Source organism: Vulpes vulpes, chromosome 5, assembly GCF_048418805.1.
Source record: "Vulpes vulpes isolate BD-2025 chromosome 5, VulVul3, whole genome shotgun sequence".
NCBI lineage: Eukaryota > Metazoa > Chordata > Mammalia > Carnivora > Canidae > Vulpes > Vulpes vulpes.
This window is the reverse complement of record NC_132784.1, coordinates 5,829,923-5,854,744: the sequence shown is the minus strand read 5'-3', so window position 1 is coordinate 5,854,744 and position 24,822 is coordinate 5,829,923. Positions and strand designations below refer to the sequence as shown.

Here is a 24,822-nt window from a genome sequence, read left to right as displayed (position 1 = left end):
TGAAAATCATTCACATGTCCAATGCTTTTCTATATCCCATTCTAAAACAAGGAACCATTTTTTTTTTTAATCCAGGGCACTTCTGGAATGCGGTATCATTTTATACAGAAGCTTCTTACCTCCACTTTCCTACCTTCCATGCGGAGTTCAGTGCCGATATTTCTTTCTTCTTTAAAACTACGGCTTTATCGGGAGTTTTCCTAGAAAACCTTGGCATTAAAGACTTCATCCGACTTGAAATAAGCTGTAAGTGCCCTCATTTATTAATTTGATGTAATGTCAACAGAAGAAGTTCAAGTCTTATCTTTGCCACCAACAACTAGTACATGTTGATACTATCAAATTAATGTCTCTGGAAATCTGTAAAATTAGCCATGATAACTTCTAGTTCTTTCTAATGCTTTTTGTTTTATTATTACCTATTAGCATTTAATCTTTCTCTCTTCAAAACAGTGCATTCCTCAAATTTCCATAGATACCTACAATGTCTTTTCCACACCTCAAAGATTTTTCACTGCAGTTTCTATGGAAAGCTTAATGTATTATTATTATTATTATGCATTCTGTTATGCATATTTGGGGTCTACTTTTTGTTGCACTTTTGCTCTGAAAGTAATTTCCTGATTTATTTCCCACCTTAGGAGGGTGTGACTACCCAATCAGAATTCCCATTGTTTCTCTACCACTTCACCATAAGCAGTGGTGTATCTAAAGAATTTGACACTAGGATATGGATCATTTTCTAATATCCCATCTCCTATCCACAAGGTTCTATTCAGTAATGATCATAAAGTTAAATGAGGAATAATAGAAATGCAGATAGCAAACTTGTCCTTTGAACTCCCATATGTAATCATGCCAATACAAAAAATCCCAGTACAAAAAAGAAGACATGAATATTTTCTTGTCTGAATATTATTTTAGTCTTTTTTAATAAAAAGGGCAAAAACATACCTGTACATTGGTTTGTTCCACTAATAATTACATTAAAATTTTTCTTCCTTCAAGTTTACTTCTGCAAATTTGTAGTTGACTTCATCAAAATTAATCGTCTTCCCATGTGTGTGTTCAAAATATAGTATAATCAGATTTGCCCGTCTATCTTATATCGATCAAAAGATACTTCTACAGGGCAGCCTGGGTGGCTCAACGGTTTAGTGCCACCTTCAGCCCAGGGTGTGATCCTGGAGACCTGGGATTGAGTCCCATGTCAGGCTTCCTGCATGGAGCCTGCTTCTCCTTCTGCCTGTGTCTGTGCCTCCCTCTCTCTGTGTCTTTCATGAATAAATAAATAAAATCTTTAAAAAAAGGATACTTTTACAATTTTAAATTAAAAATATTTTTTTCACATTAAGCAACAGACATGTAAATTTTAAGAAATGTTTTAAACATAAAGATAAATTTGGTAGATATTCAAAAAAATATTTTATTTTACAATAAATTCCAGGAACTGCAATTCTTTCCATGTGTTTTCTTCAAGATAAATTCTAGCAACTTTTAAATTTGTCTGCAATCAATAAAAAATTCGATAAGATATTTTCACCAGAAATTTCATCACAGATTACTATCCTATTTGGTAAAATATTATGGAGTTCCTAAAGGTTTGCAGTGTGTGAGCTCCCTTTGGGTGCAATCTGTGTCCACAAGCCCTGTGATAATGTGTGTTCATATGTGTCAACAGATTTGAGTTAAACAATGATAGCATGGTAATTACAAAAATGAGAAATCAAAAATTGAATTCTTACTCTTAAAGCTAAGTCTATATATTTGAATCTGCATGTTTAGGAGCCAAAGGTATATCTGGAGTTTTTTGTATTAACTTCCCTCTTGAATATATTTATTAAGTTGTAAGTAATAAAATGTGCTATTTGAAGCTTACATATACATTATTAAAGATTCATACATCAGCATTTGTTAGAACTTGGACCAACAAAAGGCTTTTTTTGGTAGAGGAATGTTTTTTCACTGATACTGTTCAGAATTCCTGGTGCGTGACAATAATAAAAGCATCTACCTTTAATTGCTTTTGCTGGTTTTCAGTTTTCTGCACTCATTATCCCCCACCCCCCTTATTTCTTTTACACAGACAAATTGCTCCCACCATCTTGCCCTCGTTATGCCCATGGCCATGATCACTTATGCTTGTCATTAGACGTCTCATTTATCTGTGTCTAAACGGAGTTTTTGATAGTTTGATGGAGGCAATTGACCCATACTATGATAATGATGTGACATCATGAAATATCCGTAAGAGCATAAGTAATGTCTTGGCAACAGGAGCTTGGAAATTTGGGAGTTCCAGAGAAAGACACAAAAGCATTGCTGGAGGAGATGGTGGAGGTGTTTACACCAGACCCCTGCAAATCACCAAGTAGCAAGTGTTTCTTTTGCAGTTACAGCACAATATATACAGGGAAAGAGATCTCTTTAATTCATAGTTTTAACCTCCTTTTACTCCAACTATTTAGACGATTAATGGGAGGAAGCTTCTGTGGCTTTAGTGTGAAATAAGATCTCTCCTATCTAAGTTAACCAGGCTCTGAAAATGTGGGGTTGAGTGCCAACCATTGCATAATATGGATATAATAACCTCAATGTAAATTTAATAAAAATCAGGCCCTAAGGCTTTTTGATTCATTAAAGCAGCACAAATGTCATGGCATATTATCACAAGATAATGAGCAATGATTTAGTGTTAATTACATTTCAATGTCCAATTTGTTTGTACTTTCTGGTACTATATTTTGTCCTTTGGGTTATAAAAAATGATTTAAATGAAGGCGGTATTAAATTTGATGAAAATTTAAAAATACATTGATGTAATTGTTTGTTGTACCCTTTTTCACCAGGTTCGAGAACATATAGTTTTTTGAAATTTTATGTAAAAGTTTTAAAGCAAGACATCATATTTTTCAAAATATTTTATTATTTAAAAGGAAAAAAAACAAGTTAGAAGGGATCCTGCATTTCTTATTGAAAGCTACACTCATCCCATGCTTTTTCTGCAGATAGAATTTTCACCTTAAGGGATTCATAGCAAGATACTTCTGTAGATCAGTTACTTACGAAGGAAATGGCCTTTAAAAACATGAAGTGTCTCAGAATAGATTCCTCTTCCATCCTCAAGGAGTGTTCCTCTCTAACTATCTGAACAGAAGCTTCCAAAGTTGATATATCCATATTGTTCAACAGGGAATAAGAAGTTTCCATGAAATTTTCAGTCCATTTTCTTCTGGGTCACTTCCAGCTAAGATGTGTGAATTCTGTAGCCTTGAGATTAGTCCATATTCTAAGAGAAACAAGACATTTCACAGTGTCAAGTCTTAGTGGGTCTGTTTCAAATGAGACTGAGGGAAAAAAAAAGAGCTATTTTGACAATTATCTAACAATTACTGTGCAGATGGAAATGGGTATTTTGGAGTGGGTGAGGAGAAGCAGAAGGGAGTGGCTGTTGAGAGTGTGGTGTAGTGGAAAGAGCCTATTGCTTACAATCCCAGGTGGACTCAATTTCCATTCCCCTAAATTTGTCAGCATATTCTTCATCTGTTTAGTGCTTACTTATGCAAAAATGGGATTTATGACATCTATATGACAATCATATGTATTTGGCTGCAATTAAAAGAAAACACGATCTGAACTACTGGACACAAGGACAGGAATTCACCAGGATTATGACATGTGACTAAGTCCAGAATTGACAAGACACTTTATTTCTGGTTGGATTCATCAGTTTTATAGTGTTATCTGTGATTTATTTCCCTCCTTACACCGACTCCTGAATATCTGCTTCAGTCTGAAACTAGCTCTCCTCCAAGGGAGAGCTGCATTTCAGTTGAGAGATGAAATTCCTCATGTGCAGCTCACCTGGCCACCTCTGACCAATGCCTCTGGCTGTGGAAGTAAGATTGCAGACTAGTTTTGCCAGAGCCCACCTTAATATCTGGCAAGGGACCTAATATGTCCTAAAATCTATAAAGAGGGAAAAATAATTTCCCTCTTAACTTCTCTATTCTTGGCTGCAACCCCTGCAATAAGAGTAGTGAGAGAAAAACAAAAATAAATTTACTAATATGCACACATTGTGTGAACATGAGAAATGGACAGAGAAAAATGAGTAACTCAAAGAAGTGGCTTAGAACTACAGCTTATCTGTTCAACAGAGAATAATATATTTGTGGAGAAATTATAGACAAAAAAAAAGGAAGTTTTAGGTTTCTAAGAGTAGAGATAAAGCCTAGTTAGTAAAGTTTGTTATGCAGATTCCTCTGGTGCCAATGGGGTCTACAGTTGTCTAGACCCTATCTCTGGACTGATAGGGTCTACAGTTGTCTCCAGGCAATTAATTTTTGTCCTTCTGGTAGACAGGGGAGGAGAGACATCTCTGTAACTTTATATACTGCTTTATTTTTTTTAAGATTTTATTTATTTATTCATGATTGATGGAGAGAGAGAGAGAGGCAGAGACACAGGCAGAGAAAGAAGCAGGCTCCATGTAGGGAGCCCGATGTGGGACTCAATCCTGGGACCCCAGAGTCATGCCCTGGGCCAAAGTTAGGCACTAAACCGCTGAGCCACCCAGGGATCCCCTATGTCCTGCTCTAAATAACAGGGGAGCACAGGGAGCTTTCCTTGCTTCTGCTTCTTCTCAATTGCCTTCAGCTCAAAATCATCCTGAGATTAAAGTAGCATATTTTGGAGGGGTATATTCTGCTAGCCTTCAAGCCCATGGAAGAAGTGAATGAGATAGACATATATATATGTATATATGTTTATTATATGTCATATATATCATTTTTGTGGATATATATGTATGTATGACCTATATCCATACATGTCATATATATGATATCTATCTATGATATACATATATATGTGGAGGGGGGGATGGGAGAAAGAGAGATTTGAGTTGTGATATTCAGCAGTATCATATCAAGAATAATACCAGGGCAGCCCTGGTGGCTCAGTGGTTTAGCGCTGCCTTCAGCTCAGGGTGTGATCCTGGAGACCCGGGATCGAGTCCCATGTCAGGCTCCTGCATGGTGCCTGCTTCTCCCTCTGCCTGTGTCTTGGCCTCTCTCTCTCTCTCTCTCTCTCTCTCTCTCTGTGTGTCTCTCTCCCATGAATAAATAAATAAAATATTTAAAAAATAAAGATTAAAAAAAGAATAATACCAAAAACCCCAATATTGCCAGATATGATGAGAACTTGAAGATAGACTCTCAGATCCTCCGAGAAGGTAAAATTAATACTAATAATAATTAAATTTATATATTTGTATAATATAAATAGTATGATGTACTATACTTAAAATAAATTGTTGAGTGTCCACATTGATTAGACACTGTATTAAATAATTTACATTTATTATTCATTAGTTTTCAAAGATTTTATTTATTTATTCATGAGAGACACAGAAAGAGAGAGGCAGAGACACAGACAGAGGGAGAAGCAGGCTCCATGCAGGGATCCTGATGTAGGACTAGATCCCGGTACTCCAGGATCACATTCTGAGCTGGAAAGCAGACATTGAACCGCTGAGCCACCCAGGCGTCCCTATTCATTAGTTTTCAAAGAATCCTATTGACAATATTCAAAACACTGCACTATAAATTTCATTGTTCAATCCCCAGTCAGATATGCAGATGAAGAAAGTGACCCTAGAGAGAGTTAATAACACCCCCAGAGTCACACAGCTAGTAAGAGTCAGAATCCAGGATCAAGCAACCACTCTGTTCCTTTTTTTTTTATATTTTATTTATTTATTCATGAGAGACATAGAGAGAGAAGCAGAGACACAGAGAGGGAGAAGCAGGCTCCTCGTAAGGAACGTGATGTGGGACTCGATCCAGGTATCAGGATTGCGCCCTGAGCCGAAGGCAGATGCTCAACCACTGAGCCACCCAGGTGTCCCTACCACTCTGTTCCTTAATGCAACTTCCTATTCTGCTTTGCCAGGCTGCTTCAACACACAAGAATGTTAGGACTCAAGAGAAAATAGAATTGTTTTTCTCCATGATTTGGGACATAAGACATTTAGGAAGTCCTCAAAATTTTATGCAAAGTGTATGTGATTTTTTCCTAGAGGTATCTTGTCTCCAAAAATGCTTAACAATATATCATGTAGTTCATATTTCCCATTTTGTAAATGTATGCTTGGAAGATCAGAGAGGGTAAGTGACTTCTTTGTCCATAAATTGTCCCTGGGATTTATCTCACACCTGACATGGAGTCAGTGCTGAGGACACAGACATGGGATTCAAGGACGAGAGAACATTATACAGGAGCCTTAACTCAGCTTCTCATCCTCTAGAAGTACCTGGTAGACATTCTCTTGAACTTATGGCATTTTCTTCCACATAGTATGTCCCTTTGTCTGCCTTCTCAATAGCACACTGTGAGATCATTGGGTTTCTTTTATCTGTGCATTCTCAGGACCTTGCATAGACCTGCATTGGTAAAAACCCACTGAAGGGCCAAGTGACTCTTCAGCTTTGTCTTGAGCCACAAGGGAGTAAATAATGAGGAAAAATATTTGTCAGACAGGTGAGAGAAGGAAAAGCCAGGGGGTAAATTCATACTGGAACTACGGTTGACACAGGACTTCTGGTTTTCCCCTCCAGGGCCATCAGGTGATAACCATCCCTCTAGCAAACGAGAGCGGGCTTATGTTTGCCTCAGGTTCCCATCCTCAGAGGCATTAGGCAATGTTGGATGAATCACTTATTTACTTACATTATCCTTCTCAGTTGTTTCCAGGCATCTCAATTATATAATTGCACTTTGACACACACCCCCACAGGACACTGCATAGGTTTGGGGGAATATTTTTTCATAAGAAGAGTGGGTTTAAAAAATGAGTTCCAGAGACACATGGCCTGGATTTAAATCTTGACTCTGCCCCATCTGGGTTGAAGCAACTTGTCAGCTCAGCTCCCTCAGCTGCATTATGTTACCTGTCCCATAAGATGATAGTGAATTCCTTACAATATTAAGGAATTCATTCATGAAAAATGCTTAGCCAAGTAAGTGTCTGGCTTGTGGTAAGCACTCAGTAGACATTAGCTGTGATTATTACATTTTACTGATTGTCCCCCAGTTCTAGGAGGAATGGATTAAACAAAGTAGGTCTTTAATAGTGACCTAAATAAAATTAAATAATGATAATTTTAAAAAGTTCAAGGAAGTTAAGTCCAGGGTATAAAATTAAAACAAAACAAAACAAAAACAAACAAAAATCACCTAAAGAAAATTATAAATTATATTTAGTATGTATAATGTTTTAATGAATGAGTCTTTGGTTGGATGAGAGCTTCCTATATACCAGCCCTGGTGCTAGGTGTCCAATTAGTGAGGTGTTCATCTAGAGTTTGCAGACTAGTTGGGGAGACAGACCATAAACAGATCATTTTACAACAGGGGGATAAATCTTGGAGCAGGGATAAGCCTGGACAGGAAACCTAACAAGCAGAAGGGTGGCAGGGGGTGGTGGGCAGATGCAGCAGTAGAGGAAGAGCTCCATAAAGATATGCTGTCCATGTAGAACTTAATATCCACAAAACCAGCTTTGCAGGAAGGCTTTTAGCAAAATCTTTAATGTTTTCCCTTTCCAATTCTCACCAATCTTTACCTTTGTTCTGTAGAGAGAAATAAATTGAGATCCCAGTTATCTCACAGTTAGTGTTTATTTGATCTCAAAATGTGCAGGGCTTCAAGGTGCCATCTGTGGCCTGAATAAGAAACAGAAAATGGCTCAAAGGGCCAAATTCACTCTTATTTAATCATTTAATTGTTGAACCCAATTTGTTTGCCTCGGTTCTGTCTTCTTTAATGCATGGGTTTATGAGCCAAAGCCATGTGGCTGAATTGGTCAGCCATAACACGATAATAATAGCAATAGCTAATAGGTGTGACAAGATCGAAAATATGCTTTAGGTCCTGGTGGCTCCAGAGACCATGCTTTCAAATCCCATTTCCGGGCCTCGACCTCCTTGCCTCTCTTTTAGGTCAGGGCTCACTTTGACCAGAATGCAAAACAATTCAAGCTCTCCAGTTACTTTAAATGCCACCTACTGGGGGCTTCTTATACTAAGGCTGGTTCTTTGTTTGGGTTTAAAGGCTGAGAATAAAAAAAAAAAATGAGTGGGAAATATCAGAAAGGGAGACAGAACATGAGAGACTCCTAACCCTGAGAAATGAACTAGGGGTGGTGAAAGGGGAGGTGGGTGGGGGGTGGTGACTGGGTGATGGGCACTGAGGTGGGTACTTGACAGGATGAGCACTGGGTGTTATTCTGTATGTTGGCAAATTGAACACCAATAAAAAATAAATTTATAAAAAAAATAAATAAATAAAGGCTGAGAAGAGAGTGGTCCAGAGTGCTATTTGACCTTTGGTATCACTGATAATTCAGATGTGGCAGTGGATGACTTTATCAAATAAATATCCATGTTCTGTTTTAAGTGGAAAGGAGGAGGGCTCCTCCTCCTAAAGGAGAGGGGGCTGCCTAAGGTGCTTAGAAGGAAGAAAAGATCTGTCATAGGAAGTCTCCTGTGACTGAAAGGGGACTGTATTCTCATCAATATCAATTTATAATTTACCCCTACGTATCCTTCAGATTTAGAAAATTCTTATGTAATAATGTAAAATATGAAAAGACATACTCTAAGTAGAGAAAAATGGAGAATTCTACTTTTTGAGTCAGATTCTTTGTACTATCTAAGAAACAGACAATTATAACTTTAGTTTTCTCATCCGTAAGATGGGCTTAAAAATGATGCCTTTCTCATGCATTGTTTTGAGAGTTAAAATGACAGGATCTATGGTCAGTACTTAGTATATAGCACTCAGTAGAATATTGTGTTCCTGATTTCTCTCTTTCTCTGTCCCTCAATGGCTATATGTCACCACCACCACCATCATCACCACCATCACCACCACCAGTACCACCATTACCATCACCATCACCATCATAACCACCATCACCACCATCACCACCACCATCACTATCATCACCATCATCAGCACCACCACTATCACCACCACCATCACCACCATCACCACCACCATCACTATCATCACCATCACCACCACCATCACTATCACCACCACCATCACCACCATCACCACCACCATCACTATCATCACCATCATCAGCACCACCACTATCACCACCACCATCACCACCATCACCATCACCATCATAACCACCATCACCACCACCATCACTATCATCACCATCATCAGCACCACCACTATCACCACCACCATCACCACCATCACCACCACCATCACTATCATCACCATCATCAGCACCACCACTATCACCACCACCATCACCACCATCACCACCACCATCACTATCATCACCATCACCACCACCATCACTATCACCACCACCATCACCACCATCACCACCACCATCACTATCATCACCATCATCAGCACCACCACTATCACCACCACCATCACCACCATCACCATCACCATCATAACCACCATCACCACCACCATCACTATCATCACCATCATCAGCACCACCACTATCACCACCACCATCACCACCATCACCACCACCATCACCACCATCACCACCACCATCACTATCATCACCATCACCATCATAACCACCATCACCACCACCATCACTATCATCACCATCATCAGCACCACCACTATCATCACCACCAACACTACCACTGCCAACACCACTACCATGACCATCGTCATTGTCATCGTCATCATTGGTATTATTACTCCTGATTGACTGATCACTGGCATGTGTGTTATGCAGATTTTTATAGAAAGGGAGAAAGAGTCATGAAAGGTGGATGGGGGCTTCTGTTTTATCCCAGGCATCACTACTTGCAGTGAAATGTCCTTGAGAAAAGCACTTAAACTTTCTGAGTCTCCTTGAAAAAGAGAAAAAAAGTCCTAAGAATAGCATAAATGATTACAATCATATATATTAATGAAATAACATAGAGGAGAACACTGGACTTTCAAAAATGTGAATCCTCTCCCTGCGGGAATGTAGTGGTCTTGTTAATCTAGTATCTACAGATAACCATGAGAATACCATTGAAGCCCAAATAGGCCCATAAAACTCCAAGCCTTGGCATCTATGCATGTTTATCAGATAGGCATCTGGGGCCTTGTCCCTTATCCTATTTCTAGAATTCTCATGATAAGTATCAAGTAGGCCAAACAAAGAGTTTAGGATTTAGTATTTGGTAATTTTCACAATCAATTGGTAATTTAAGTACTGCAGAGATTTCGACTGAAGACCTCTTTACCCCATATTGACTTGCAGTCATTCGTACCATTTATTCAGGGCGTGCCTATGACCTCAATGCGCTGACATCTCCCCTCATCTTCCTACCTGTTTCCTTTGTTGGTTTCAGCTCCATCTGAGATCACTTTTGCCATCGATGTTGGAAATGGCCCTGTAGAGCTCATAGTTCACTCTCCTTCTCTTCTGAATGACAACCAATGGCATTACGTCCGGGCTGAGAGGAATCTCAAGGAGACTTCCCTCCAGGTGGACAGCCTCCCGAGGATGACCAGGGAGACTTCGGAGGAAGGTCACTTCCGATTGCAGCTGAACAGCCAGCTGTTTGTAGGTAAGGAATATCCTGATGCCCGTCTGTGCTAAAACCCTACAAGACTTCTGTGTGAGTAGGCCCGGGGGAAACTATGATTTTGTTTCAGAACTGAAGGATGATTAAAATACGTCATAAAGCATTTATAAACATAAATATGATTTTACAAATTCTTCCTTTCTAGCTTCATCATCCTCAGCAATAGGAAGTTATGCCACCCCTCAGCAAATTTTAAGGTGATCTCAGACTCTTTGTATCTTTTCTCCTTGTACATATTATCTTCAGATGTCCGAGGACCCCTATTATTTTTCATTCTTACAGTCAAAATCTATTTGTAGAAAAAGAATGTATCAGCTATTTACATCTTAGTAGGTGTTGCCTCTAAGTCAGTGAGCCCACCCTTCACCCTTCCTAGTGATACCTGACTCTTGATAATTATTGAAAATTGTGCAATAAAATATATTACAGTATCTCACAGGGATGTGTCACCAGTCATATGGTGGGGAAGGAACTACTGTTTTCCATGGTATTCTTTGATGCCCCCTGAAATCACACCATTGAGGTAGCTGCCTTGCTTTTGCACAGAAAATTAGGCCTGGTTCCTGAGCTGATGTCCCTCCATTAGGCAGTTTCTCCTGAGACTCAGATTCAGCCTCTAGACAAGCTGTTCATCTCAACTGCTTAGAGTGGGACCAGAAAAGTTCAAACATCACTTACTGAGTCCATTCATTCATTCATTCATTCATTCCATAAGTAGTCACTGAGCACCAAAAACAAGCCAGGCACCTTGTTGGATGATGGAAACTGAAAGATAAATTGTGCAGTGACACTACTTTTCAAAGAGCTGTGTGTGTGTGTATGTGTGTGTGTGTATGTGTGTGTGTACACAAAAGAGAGAGAATGAGAGAGAGAGAGAGAGGAAGAGAATTTAGCCACACAAGTCCAGGTAGGAAAGGTCAGCCTCATAGCTATAATTTAGTAAAGATTTTTTGAAAGTAGGTTAAACAGGAGTTGTAAATCTTTAAAGTACAAAACATAGCTGTAAATATTAGGGCGACTGTAATATTGTCAAAGCTAAGAAGTTGTTCTTATATAAAACTTAAGGTTTTATATAAGTGATATAAGTAAGGTCCAAAATTTTCCAGCCAACCCAGATTTGATTTTCTTTCCTTATTTATTTATTTAGCCAATTCTCACACTACATAACTTTACTACTAGTAATGAAATGTCATCAGCAATCAATGGGTATTTCTTACAGGTTTCCTTTAAATTGCGTTTGTGCCACTTTTAATTCTGACAAAAGCATTCGCTAAAAGCACACCAGCTAAAAGGAAAAAAAGTTACAGAATATGTCATATTTTCTCTTCTCAAGAGGAATCATATTTCTTTCTTCATCTGTCATGTCTTATCTATGTAGCAGAACCAATGATTTAAGTGATTAAGAGCATTTTTATGATTATAAGGCATTTACTTAATTAATAACCTACATGAGTGATACGATTTAATCTTAAAATATTTTTGGAAATTTATATTGCTGTTTTAATTCTATTTAAACCTCATATTTTATTACTCTGAAGAAGTTTGCTAGTCATCAAGATTTAATGTCTTTTTTGTTGAAATCAATTCAAGTAGTTTGCAATTTTCATAAATTATATTCCATGCCAAAGTTTAATTTATTTCAGGCAGTATTTATGAATCTTTCTGGCAGAAAGGTGTATATAAAGACGGAATAATATTTTTTATCCTTTCATGCAAATTTCATGTCCTCATGAAATTATCATATGTCCTGAATATGTGATAAACTTTGTGCAAGTCAAAAGGGAAAAGTCGCAGCTGTGTTTCATGGCAGGTTTTTATCTCCAGACATTTCAGTTAAATTGATCACAAATGCAGTGAGTTGTAGGAGCATGTCAATGGGACTGGAGGACATATCTTGCTTGAGCTGGAGCCAAGGTCAGCTGTGGTGAGAGCACCTGCTTCTGTTATGTTTCTCTCCAATAAGTTCCATCTCAGATGTTACTCTGCTTTATTGAATTTGTCTTAATGTACTTGAAGAAGAAGAAAAAAACAACATGCTATTAGAGGTCATTTTAGTCTGTTGCTTTGAATTCTGTTGTTTAGTGTTCAGTAATACACTCATTTAGAAATGTCAGGTGGCCAAAAATGCTGAAGTCCCAATATTTCCATTTTGTATAATTCAGTGGTCCAAAAACAAAAAACAAAACCCTCTTCTTAGCTCTAACGGACAAAATGAAGAATCGCGTTCCCTATCATTCAAAAATTTAGAGACACTGGATATTTATATTTGCTAGGCAGAAAAAAGATATCATTGATGTGTACTTCTTCCCAGGGATAGATTGAAGGTAGCAGAATTTAAATATTCATTTGGATATGCCTGTCTGGATACCTTTAGCCACTAAAGGATCTTTTGATCAAAACAGAGCATTGTTCAGCATTGTAATCACTGCCGTTGATGTGTGCTCGTGAGTGCTTCCTGAGTACTAGAAACAGGTTGAATTTTATAGAACAGCATGTACCTCTTCACACTGTCCTTGTCATTGGAATGTGACAAGTTGAAGTGCTCATATATGAGTCAATGCATGCTGGATTCCCAGAATTGATATTTTTGTCTTCAGACTTTTATTACCATGATAGTTAGGGACATTTGCAACCATGCCATCCTACTGGTCACATTTTTTTTAATGGAATAGGAGAAACTTCATAACACATAGATTCTGAAATATATGCTGCAAGTATGTAATTAGCTCATCCTTGAAACTCTTGGAGCTATTACCCCTCTGGTTTGCTGTTCCCTATGAATGTGCCAGTCAGTGAGCAGATGAGGCAAGAGGAATCCAAGAACTAGCACCCATTGCTGAAAGTGAAATGGAGAGATATGGGTGTGTATACCAGGTCAACCGGCAACAGGTCACAGGAAATTGGTTAAAAAACCAAACCAAAACCAAACCAAAACAAAACAGCTAGCCTTGGTTTACCCATTGTCTTTATCTGCAAAATGGAAAAGAAGAGTCTGGTAGCTGATCTCTCAGTACCCAATGGTCTGCAATCTCCATGCTTATGCTAGGAATGACAATCATCTTTATCCTCATTCTCCCCAAATCGGAATCGCATTTTTCCAAATTTGCTGAATTATAGACATTTTGTAAAGATGTGGGCCTGTAAGTTTCATTTTCATGTGATTTTACTGCCTTCTTAATTTTTTTTCTTTCATGGACTCATGTTTTGTTTTGTTTTTTTTTTTGTTGTTGTTTATTGTTGTTGTTGGCTTAGCTGTTTACTTGTGTCAAAGTAAACTGAAGTTCTTCCCACTTGATAGCTCCTTAGGGAAAATAGTAGACTATGAAAGATAAAAACATGATTCTTGATAAATCATAAAGTTTAAAGAGATCTCTAAAAATGCTGCTCCAGCCTCCATGCTCATAGGGAACTATTATTCCTGTTTTCAGGTGAAGCATGAGAAACTTAGTAGGGTCTATGGTGAAGCCAGTTAGGGAGCAACTTTGAGCTCTGGCACTGCATAAACAGGTGCTCTGTGGCAAAAATGCAGCCACATCCATTAGCTGCCACAGAGTCTGTATCAGAATAGTTGCTTAGATTTATCCTTAGGAGGCAACCTGGGTGGCTCAGAGGTTTGGCGCCTGCCATCGGCCTGGGGCATGATCCTGGAGATCTGGGATTGAGTCCCATGTCGGGCTCCCTGCGTGGAGCCTGCTTCTCCCTCTGCCTGTGTCTCTGCCTCTTTCTTTCTCTCTCTCTGTGTCTCTCATGAATAAATAAATAAGGTCTTTAAAAAATAAAAAAAGGTTTATCCTTATAAGTGCCTCAGGAAGATGGATTTCTTGATGAAGACCAGTAGAGTTTTCTATTTGAGAGGATATACTGTGTCTCAAAGCACAGGAGGAGGTATGTATCCTTCTCACATTAAAAAGTAACTGAAAAATCACCTTTTAGCATATTTATTATATAAACCATAGTGCGTAGAAGATGTTACTTAACATGACATCAGTGGTGAAACAAAAAGTAAAGGAATCACTGTCTTTTCAACATCATATAACTTTCCAATGATAACACCCAATATACCAAAAAGTTTACTTTTTCAAAGGTAAGTCATTTGTTAAATGTTCTTAAATTGTTTTACTTAGTAAAAAATTAATACGTGATTTCTGATGTTCCTCATTAATAGTTACATGTAAAAAAAATTGTTGTGATGAGTTTAAGAAGTTGGCAAGAGACCTCAGATCACCAGCAGGGCAAGTCCCAGAAATGCTGTGCTTTGTTGCTATGCACCCAGTACTTAGAGGAGCATGGAGTGTCCACTCAATACAAAATTTTATGATGGACGAAATACAGAAAACAGAAAAACCCAATGATATAGAACTACCTGCCCCTCCATGCATTTTCCCTCCCCAACACCACTGTTTCAACAAATCACACTCGTATAGCTTGAAAATATTTTGAAGGAACATTGGTTTTATTTTCATATTTGGACAAGTAAATGATTAAATCACCCCCTTCTGCAAAATATCTCTTCTTTAAGATGTTCAGAGTTGAAGGCATTTAACCCATTCCCACAGTCCACTTTAGTATTTTCTGCCCACCAATAGTCCAGAAACTTTCTTGAAATGCTAATCTACAACATCTTCTGCTTTAACTGAAGCTCATTTCATCATATGCTGTTCTGCATTGGGTTGATAATGGGCAATTGAAGGAGACTGTAAAGTTTTCTTCTTTGGTTTGATTGACTACGATTGGTAAAACATATCGCAAGTCATACTTTTTTAAAGGAGGGTACAGTATGGCATATGGCATCATTTTCTCATACAAACCAGGAAAAGAAGCCCTGAGATTTAGACTACACAAAAACACAATGTTAGAAGCAGTTATTCTGATTCCTCTGGCACTGCCATCATCAAAATTTGTAACAAGGTAAAAGAAAAAAAAAATTAGGGCAGTGTCGTTTATGTGGAGCTGGAGTGATAATTGTAAAAATGAAAGTAAGTCCAGGTCTTTCTGGAAAATAAAATCAGTACTCCCTGGACATTCAAGGACCTGATCTGAGGGAAAAAGGAAGGTGAGAAGTTGTTTATGCATTTTTCCAAAGCCAAGGTGCCATTGAGTGTTAACTATCAGGGAGACTCTAGGTTGGAAAAAAGCAGACACAGCAAGACATGCGGATGCTGGAACCCTACCTGCAGCCTAGGGAGCCTGTTTTGATTTCTCCAAGGCTTTGTCAACATAGCTGAGGATTCAGAGAAGGCGGTAGAGGGATGCCTGGGTGGCTCAGTGGTTGAGGGTCTGCCTTTGCCTCAGGGCATGATCTCAGGGTCCTGGGATTAAGTTCCACATCAAGCTCCCCGAAGGGAGCCTGCTTCTCCTTCTGCCTGTGTATCTACCTCTCTCTGTGTGACTCCCATGAATAAATAATATCCTTTAAAAAAAAGGAGAAGAAGGTGAGAAAGCCCTTGAGTAGAGTGATGGGGCGGGGGGGGGGGGGGGGGGGGGGGAAGAAAATGTAATGGAAATCCTCTGCAAAGTGTTACTGGCAGATTTACACTGAGTTCACATGTTATTACCAAGTTCCTTCTGATTCAAAAAGGAAAAGATTCGACTTCAAAGCCACTTGTGTAGGGGAAGGCAATTTTGTAGAAGAGGTGACAAGTGCCACATTTGGATTCAGCTTTCTTCATCATCCAGGTGCCAGGCTAAATGGTGAGGGTCGTCTCAGGACCTATTTATGGAGTAGAGAAAGGCTTAGGAACCCATAGTAGACATAGAAATGTGCTGCTCAGGTTCCCCTTTGAGAAGGGCCTGTTGCCCTGCCGTGGGAAGGCCGTTGACAGATGGTCTTCATGTGTCTGCTTCTTCAGGAGCTGCCTCAGCTGCAGAGAGACCCCTGGTCACAGTCACATCCATTCTAAGGGTGTCACATACAATGACCATTTGAGTCCATGGCAGAAAGGTTTGGCCATTTGGGCCCAAAGAGGTACATCTCTCATGGGTTTTTCTAACTCTAGTGCTCTCTGTGGGTTTTCTAGATTATTGTCAGGTCTGCACTGCAGTTCTCACCTCCCCTGTCCCCTTCCTGCTTTCTTCCCCTCCCGTCTACAGGTGTGGTCCCCAAGGGCGCCCCTAACATACCTCTTGCCCCTTTAACTTCATCCCCAGCAGCCTTGCTGAGGAATCCAGCCTCAGCCAGAATCATGTAGATTTCTTGTACACACACGCACACGCACATGCACACACACGTTTTTAAAAAAAGGTAGTAATCTTCTTAAGCAAAGTTTATTCTTCATTTCTCCACAGGACTAGCTACAATGTAACTCCTCCTCCCTCTTTCTTTTCTAAAACACTCTTTTTTTTTATTTTTCTTTATTTTTTTTGTTATTTATTTATTTATTTATTTATTTATTTATTTATTTATTTTTTCTAAAACACTCTTTAAAGCTGATGGGTTCCTTCGAGTCCAGGTTGCACTGTTTTCATTTCTACCTTTGTAATGGTCCTATTCTACCTATTCTTCAAAGTAGGATGCGCACCTTTACCCCTGATCTACTTGGCAGATTCCTCTTCATTAATGGCACAGGTTTTTGATGATTCAGATCAACCGTCTTCTCACAGGGGAAGGTACTTCCACTCCACCCTCTACCTCTGATCATACCCATCACACCAGCTTATAATGATCTGGTTATTACCACTCTCCCCCTAGCGGTTTCCTTGTGGTCATAGTGTCTAATTTGCCTTTACATCTTTGTGCATGGTGCAGGTTCTCTGATATATTTTGAATCCAGTACATGTCTAATGAAAGTGACTGAATGCAAAGTTCCAAAAATGCTGGCCCTTTTACAACTGGCTTTATGTGAAGACATTTACCTTTTCTGAGCCTCAGTTATCCCATCTGTCCACTGGGCTTAATAACCAACACAGTTGCAAAGCTTAAATGGACATTTTTTCTCCTCCTTGGAATTCCCTGTCAAGCAAGGGCTCCTAAAAAGGAGTTGCAAGCAAAGTATCAATTTCAATGGGAATCATTGGTGCCCACACCCCAGGGGGATAATGAGACGCTGCTTTGCCTGGAAATTTATGAGATTTGACATTTAAAGGACACATTCAATTAATGCAATAGCTCCCAGGGGAGGGATCCTGCCCCCACACTGGGTTTTATCCCTTCTTTGCACAAATCAGCAGAAGTGTCCCCACGTGGTAGTGTATCTGATGCGTGAATGCCTCAAAAGCCGAGGTAGGGCCTTTATAAAACGGAAAGTGACCATCGCTGTTGTCTTAGCAACTGGCTTTCAAAGGGAAAGGAATGTTCAAAACCCCATTTTCAAATTCTTACCTGGTACCCACAAGCTTGCTCCGAGGTGATGTCACCTTTGTGATTGCTGTCGTTTTCCCTCTGCTCCGGTGGGTGTACAGGGCCTTATTTCTGGAGAATCCTATCGGATCAGAGGAGGCGCTCAGGCCAGTCCCTCCGTTTGTGGTTGAATGATACTGTAGGTTTTATGAAATAGACTGAAAGCCGCCCACTTCCAGCACCCATTTGTGGAGACATCTGAGCAATCATGACCTTCTGGGACAGCCCTTCTCTCAGCCTATGCTGCCAGTGAGGCAACTGCAAAAAGCCAAACCAGTTCTTTTTTTTCTTTATTGGAATAATTTCCAGTTTTTAATTGAAGTAATTTTTTAAACAAAGTTTATTTTTTGTTCTTTCAAGTATCAGCCTTATCCTTTCCTTCCTTTCTGTCCAAATGGCTCCCTGAACCAAAAAAGTTCTTCATAACAGGTTATGCACCATTTTGCCAGATTGGGGAGGAAACACTGCAGAGTATCTGATCCTGTCCCTCCATTTGCCACTGTGTCCTTCCTCTTTTCTCTCACTACTTTTTTGGAAACCATTCATTTAACAAATATTTTCTGAGCATATTCTCCGTTATCAGCCCAAGAGTAGGCAACAGGACCATAAAAATGAATAAGATCCATTTGCTATTTAAGAAGCACAGGCTTTGGGGCAGCCCTGGGTGACTCAGCGGTTTGGCGCCGCCTTCAGCCCAGGGCCTGATCCTGGAGACGTGGGATCGAGTCCCACATCAGGCTCCCTGTATGGAGTCTGCTTCTCCCTCCGCCTGTGTCTCTGCCTCTCTCTCTCTCTCTGTATCTCTCATGAATCAATAAATAAAATCTTAAAAAAAAAGGTTTAAGAAGTGCAAGCTTTGAATGGGGAGGAGGGGTTTCAAGCAAGGTGCCTCGGGTGTGTTATGGGGGTGTGTATCCAAGAAGGGCTGAGCAGGGCTTAGGGGGCGTGGCTCTCAGGTCTAATCTATTCAGGCTATCCTTCATAAAAGGCCATCTTTGGAGTTATATCCTCTACTCAGAGAAATTATTTTCATCTCTACTGGATAGATATCATCTATGATTTTTGCTTTATTTCCATGTTTCAGCTATTTTTTTTCTAACAAGAGAGTTGCTTCTTACATTTGACGGTGTGTCCATAGTCACACTGCAGCCATCACTTCCCCAAAGGAAGCTTGGAGTACGAAAGTGCCCCAGAGTGATTGCTGCAGAAATGCTTTAATGTGTCATGACAATATTAATAAATTGGATGGTAAAAAGTGGCTGCCCCTGACTTGCTGATGCTACTATCCCATTTGGTGAAATGCAGCCTTTTAAAAATATATTTTAGTGTGTCCTGGTGTCACCCATAAAATCACTCTGGGCCAGGTGAAATATTAGAGAAAATTCTGAAAGCTTAAAATTATGGAACTTTTCCTTTATCTGCTTATTCCTTTGAATGAGTCTGTGCTTTAGCTTCTGGGACAATATCTATTCTCAGTAGGGCCATGATGGAAAAGACTAACCAGCGATTGCCAGGGGCCGAAGCAGGTGGGAAATCCAGATATTGATGTTAATAGGACAATGACTTGGCCAGGTAGCCAGCTGGGAAGAATGTAGGTGCTCCAGCTGACTCTAGTAATGACCTGAAGCTCATATGGTATTTCGCATCCAGTTGCTCTTGCAAGAAGGGCAATAATCCCTCCTCTTTCACAGGAGCCTTTGTAACTTTTCTTTGAAGCTGTTTTTGATAGTGATTTTTCATCTTCAAAAACTTTGGCAGAAGGGAGTACAGTGAGGCATGACTTGGCACTCAGCTTTGCAAGATGGGAGAGGATCATTTTGTCAAAATGGCACTCGTGGCTACTCTAGACCAATAATTACAATTATGGGAACTTTTCTGCCCCATCATCATGATACTCTTTCGGGGGTACGTCCAAACAATATGCAAAGCAATAATCAGCCACCTTGGACTGCACTGGGCTTTGTTCTCTATGGCTCCACATTAGCAACAAAAACAGAAACACAATTCAGGTGTGTGCCTCTTTCTTTTCCCCTCCTCCTGAACTGTAAATAATAACCGAATGGAGATTTCCACAGAAGGTTTATTTAGCACTCTGGGCAAAATGTTGTGCCCTGCCACCATTCTGTTAAAAAGAAAGCAAATGTTTGTTTGGAGCCAGTAGTCTTGAAAAAAAAAAACAACAACAACAAAAAAGGAAGGCTTTTTGCAGAAAATCCAAATAGCAAGATAAATACATCCTACACATCCATACCCCATACCCCCGACACAAACATGCTAAAGCTGTCAAAGGTATCCTTTAATATCCAAATACCACGTGGTACTAAAAGACTTTTAGAGATACACACAATTCTATAGCAAGAAGTTTCATTTGAAACTTGATATAGTAAATTATTTCTAAAATGACTTTTAGAAGGAGACCAACAGTGTTATGCACAATATACATAATAAATGAAAATATTGATTTTAAATTACACAATCAATATGCAAATGCATGCTCACTGAAAATTAGTCAATAATACCTCCAAGTACTCTTATCAGAGGCAGCCAATATTAGCACTGAGATTTTCCAGGCATTGTTCACGGTTCTTACATACATTTAAATACCCTTAGGAAACACTGTACAATATTACTATTTGTGGATATATTTACATAAATGATATGCTTATATGTATTATACCACAGCTTTCTCACTGTTTGTTGTTTTTGTTTTCTTTTTTACCTCAAACGTTCTGTAGAAACCATAGCATGTCAATATAAATAGCATATTAACAGCTATATAGTGTTTTACCTAATATTTTCAGTTTTTGCTTATTTAGTTGCTATGTTTGTTTTATGTCTTTAATGCATCTGGAATTTGTTTAAGATTCTGAGGTAGGATTGTAATTTTATTTATTTTCCAAAATAATATTTTCCCATCTCCATTTATTTCATGGTTCCTCTTTTTCATAGTTACTTAGAACTCCAATGTACATTATAATGTAAAAAAAAAAAAATTCTGTCTATATAAAGAGTCTATCTCTGTATTTCTTAGAAATGTCTGGTTTTATGGGGTGCCTGGCTGGCTTAGTTGGTAGAGCATGCAACTCTTGATCCTGGGGTTGTGAGTTCCAGCCCCATGTTGGGTGTAGAGCTTACTAAAAAACAGAAACAGAACCAAAAAAGCAAAACCCAGGAATTTCTGATTTCTGATTTATTTATTTATTTATTTATTTATTTATTTATTTATTTATTACATATTTATTTATTCACGAGAGACAGAAAGAGAGAGAGAGGCAGAGGCACAGGCAGAGGGAGAAGCAGGCTCCATGCAGGGAGCCTGACGCGGGACTCGATCCCAAGTCTCCAGGATCAGGCCCTAGGCTGAAGGCAGCACTAAACTACTGAGCCACCCTGGCTGCCCTATCTACATTCTTATACTTTCATTTTAATTGTATTAGTTTGTCATTATTGTTTTGGGATGATTTTCTAGGTAGATAATTATACTATTTGTGCACATAATGAAGTATTTGTAATGACTATGTATGAAATAAAATAATTATATTTGGGTGTAATCATCACCCCTTGCTCCATTTTGGGGTGTTTCCTTAAAAAGGTAGAACAAGGCCAATGATAATAATATTTTCAGGGGTCTTGATACATGTTGCTGAATTGTTCTTGAAAAGATTTTCACAGCATTCATTTCCACCAAACATAACTAGGAAATACTTTCAATTTGCTGTTAAGTGATGCTAAGTTATTAATCTCTTTCCCAATTTTTTGAGGAGGATTAGTGTTTTATTTGAGGTTCCACAATTTGTAGTGAGGATTACATCAGAAAATGTCTCTAAATCACAAGCCTCAGAAGGTGCTTTATAAGAAGTAACTTCTTAGGGGCACCCGGCAGCTCAGTCCATTGAACGTCTGCCTTCAGCGTAGGTCATGATCCCAGGGTCCTGATATACTCCTGCTTCTGCTCTTCTGTTCATCAGGCAGCCTACTCCCTTCCCTCCAACTTGTGATCTTTCTGCCTTTCTTTCTTTCTTTCTTTCTTTCTTTCTCTCTCTCTTTCTCTCTCCCCCTCTCTCCCTCTCTCCCTCTCTCCCTCCTTTACTCTCATAAATAAGTAAGCAAGTAAATAAATAAAATCTTAAAAGAAGTAAGCTCTTAGTTCAAATTGACTACTGCCTCATTATTTTACCTTTTCAACATCCAGTTAATGCCACACCTATATTATGAAATGGTATGTGTTGATTGACTTATGAGCAAGCAATCACTATATCTGGCCAAACTCAACCAGATGCCTGCCTTGTTCTTACATAAATGATATTTTAGAATTAAAGTTTCTACTAGGATTTCCTTCTGGAGCCAAGACTCTGTCAGTTGGAGGAGCAGGATAAGAGCAGAAGATAGCTGATGGCTAGTATATTTGTTTTTATTCTTCATGTATATTCTAAATCTGCTGCCAGTTTAGAATTTGGAATCTAGGTGGTAAATATACCTATGGTTGAGTTGGCTGTTGTAATTTATATATATATATATAAAAAAAAAAAAAAAACAGCTACTCCAAGTTCAAAGTCAAAAATCCAAGCAAGAAAAGAAGGTAGGGGAAAAAAAGAAAAGAAAGAGTTATTATCTTTATGAATCAGGAGCCCAACCTGGCACATTCAGTGTTTTATCAGAAGAGTTCTCAACAAAGGAGTCTTTCTTGAGCATAGGGAGGAAAGATAGCAGGCACCCAGAAGAGAAATAGAGACTTTTGCACTTGGTACCAAAGATCACAAAAAAATTAAGATGTTCCTCTGGAAGTGATGAGCATTTATGGAGCTTATGGAGGTTTTCTAAGGCAGGCTTAGAATGGTGATAGTGACATTTTTAAGAGTTGATTCATTCTCAGTTGATGGAAATGACATCATAATGAACAGGCTTGATACCAAGGGCCAACTATGGAGAATGCAGAATTGCCTCTAGCTAGGCCAGTCAACTAATGGTGATAGTTATCCAGAAGAGTGAGGTAGAAGTTCAGAGAATAAATTCATTCATGTATATTACTTGCTGGAAGAAACCATGTTAGGGATAAGGATAAGAAGTTAGAAGAATCATTTAGTAATAGTACTGGCTCAGGTTGTCTAGTCAAATCAATCATTTTAGGATTTTAGAGCTCTCAAGGTATGCAGGCTTTGAAGATCAAGGGATCTCAGTTCGATGCTGGGCTCTGCCACATAAAATCTGATTCTTCACTCTGGCCAAAGCAATGTCTCTGACACTAAGTTTCAACTAGGTGAGTTTCAACTAGGTGAGGTGAATAATATGAAAAATATCTCCTTTTCATTTGGGTATTCAGGGAGTTAGTGATAAAGTTTCTAGCAAATAAGTATGTTTGAAATGTATTTTTTAAATTAGAAGCATTGTTCTGATTCTCTGTCAGCTTGCAGATTAAATGCAAGCCTCAAAAACATGGCTTTCAGCTGCTTTAAGGATGATGCTACAGTTTTATTGTTGTTCTTCCTCTTCCAACCTTTTAGTGAACTCTAGACAAGAGATACACGAGTAAAAAGCAAAGTATCGAAGAATAGCAGTTGAAGAGCACCTAGATAGTTCAGTGATTGAGCATCTACCTTTGGCTCAGGTTGTGATCCCGGGCTCCTTAGATTGAGTCCCACATGAGGCTTCTCTGCCTATGTCTCTGCCTCTCTCTGTGTCTCTCATGAATAAATAAATAAATAAATCTTAAAGAAAAGAAAAAGAACAGCATTTGAAAAATCAAAAACCTACAAGGGCCTGGAAGGCCATATGAATGAATGAAGTGATCCTGATGGAGATGTGGCTAAGTGGAGATTAAACTCCCCATCTTAAGGGAACTGACCACAGTGCAGCTGCGGCTGAACTTTGCTGTGCAGGAAAGCAGGGTTACTGATAACAGATCTTCTGATTTTTTCTCAAAGATGTATTAGAATTTTTAAAGATATTTCTCTTTACAAAAAAAAAAATAGCAACCAATTAAAATAATTAAATACTGGATGGCAGAAGATATGTGAGGAAAGAACGTGTGTATATGAGTGCAGGTGTGTATGTTTGTAATAGTAGGGATAGAGTACTATGAGCCCTTGACTGCATGGGGAAGATACCATACCACATAAATGTAAAGTACGTTAAGAGACCCAAAGTCAAGGTAGACCACATGGCACTGGGAGGCCACTATTCAGCAGGCCTGGTGCAGTGAAGTCAGAGAAGGAATGTGGGAGGACGGAGCTGCAGCAGTAAGTGGAGGCCAGATCTTTCATTCTGTATCATCTGTACAATAGAATTTGAACTTGATTGTGAGGACAATTAATTGTCTCTGAAGAGCATTAAATAGGAATGGTAAAATCAAATTTTCAAATTTGGTTGATCTTTTTTTTTTAAGATTTTATTTATTTATTCATGAGAGAAACAGAGAGAGAGAGAGAGAGAGAGAGAGAGGTGGAGACACAGGAAGAGGGAGAAGCTGGCTCCACGCAGGGAGCCTGACATGGGACTCGATCCCCAGACTCCAGGATCATGCCTGGGCCAAAGGCAGGTGTTAAACTGCTGAGCCACCCGGGCTGAGCCACCAGCCCTTGGTTGATCTTTCTGATTCCAAAGTGATGAATGGATAAGAAGAGTCAGGACTGAGGGTAGAAAGATTAGTTAGAAGGTTGTTAAAGGAGGCAGCCTGGGTGGCTCAGTGGTTTAGCACCGCCTTTGGCCCAGGGCATGATCCTGGAGACCCAGGATCGAATCCCACGTTGGGCTCCCAGTGCATGGAGCCTGCTTCTCCCTCTGCCTGTGTCTCTGCCTCTCTCTCTCTCTCTCTCTGTCTCTCATGAATAAATAAATCTTAAAAAAAAAAAT

At 39.1% G+C, this 24,822-nt stretch overlaps 1 protein-coding gene across 3 annotated transcripts in view; it reads left to right on the top strand.

Annotated features, from left to right (window-relative positions):
* Positions 1-24,822, top strand: part of CNTNAP5 (contactin associated protein family member 5) — a 789,161-nt gene that overhangs the window by 656,689 nt on the left and 107,650 nt on the right. For all 3 annotated transcript variants that reach the window (XM_026015709.2, XM_072757524.1, XM_072757523.1), the window contains 2 exons: positions 76-246; positions 10,401-10,619. In XM_026015709.2, coding sequence (XP_025871494.1) covers positions 76-246; positions 10,401-10,619 — 390 coding nt within the window. The remainder of the gene's footprint in view (positions 1-75; positions 247-10,400; positions 10,620-24,822) is intronic.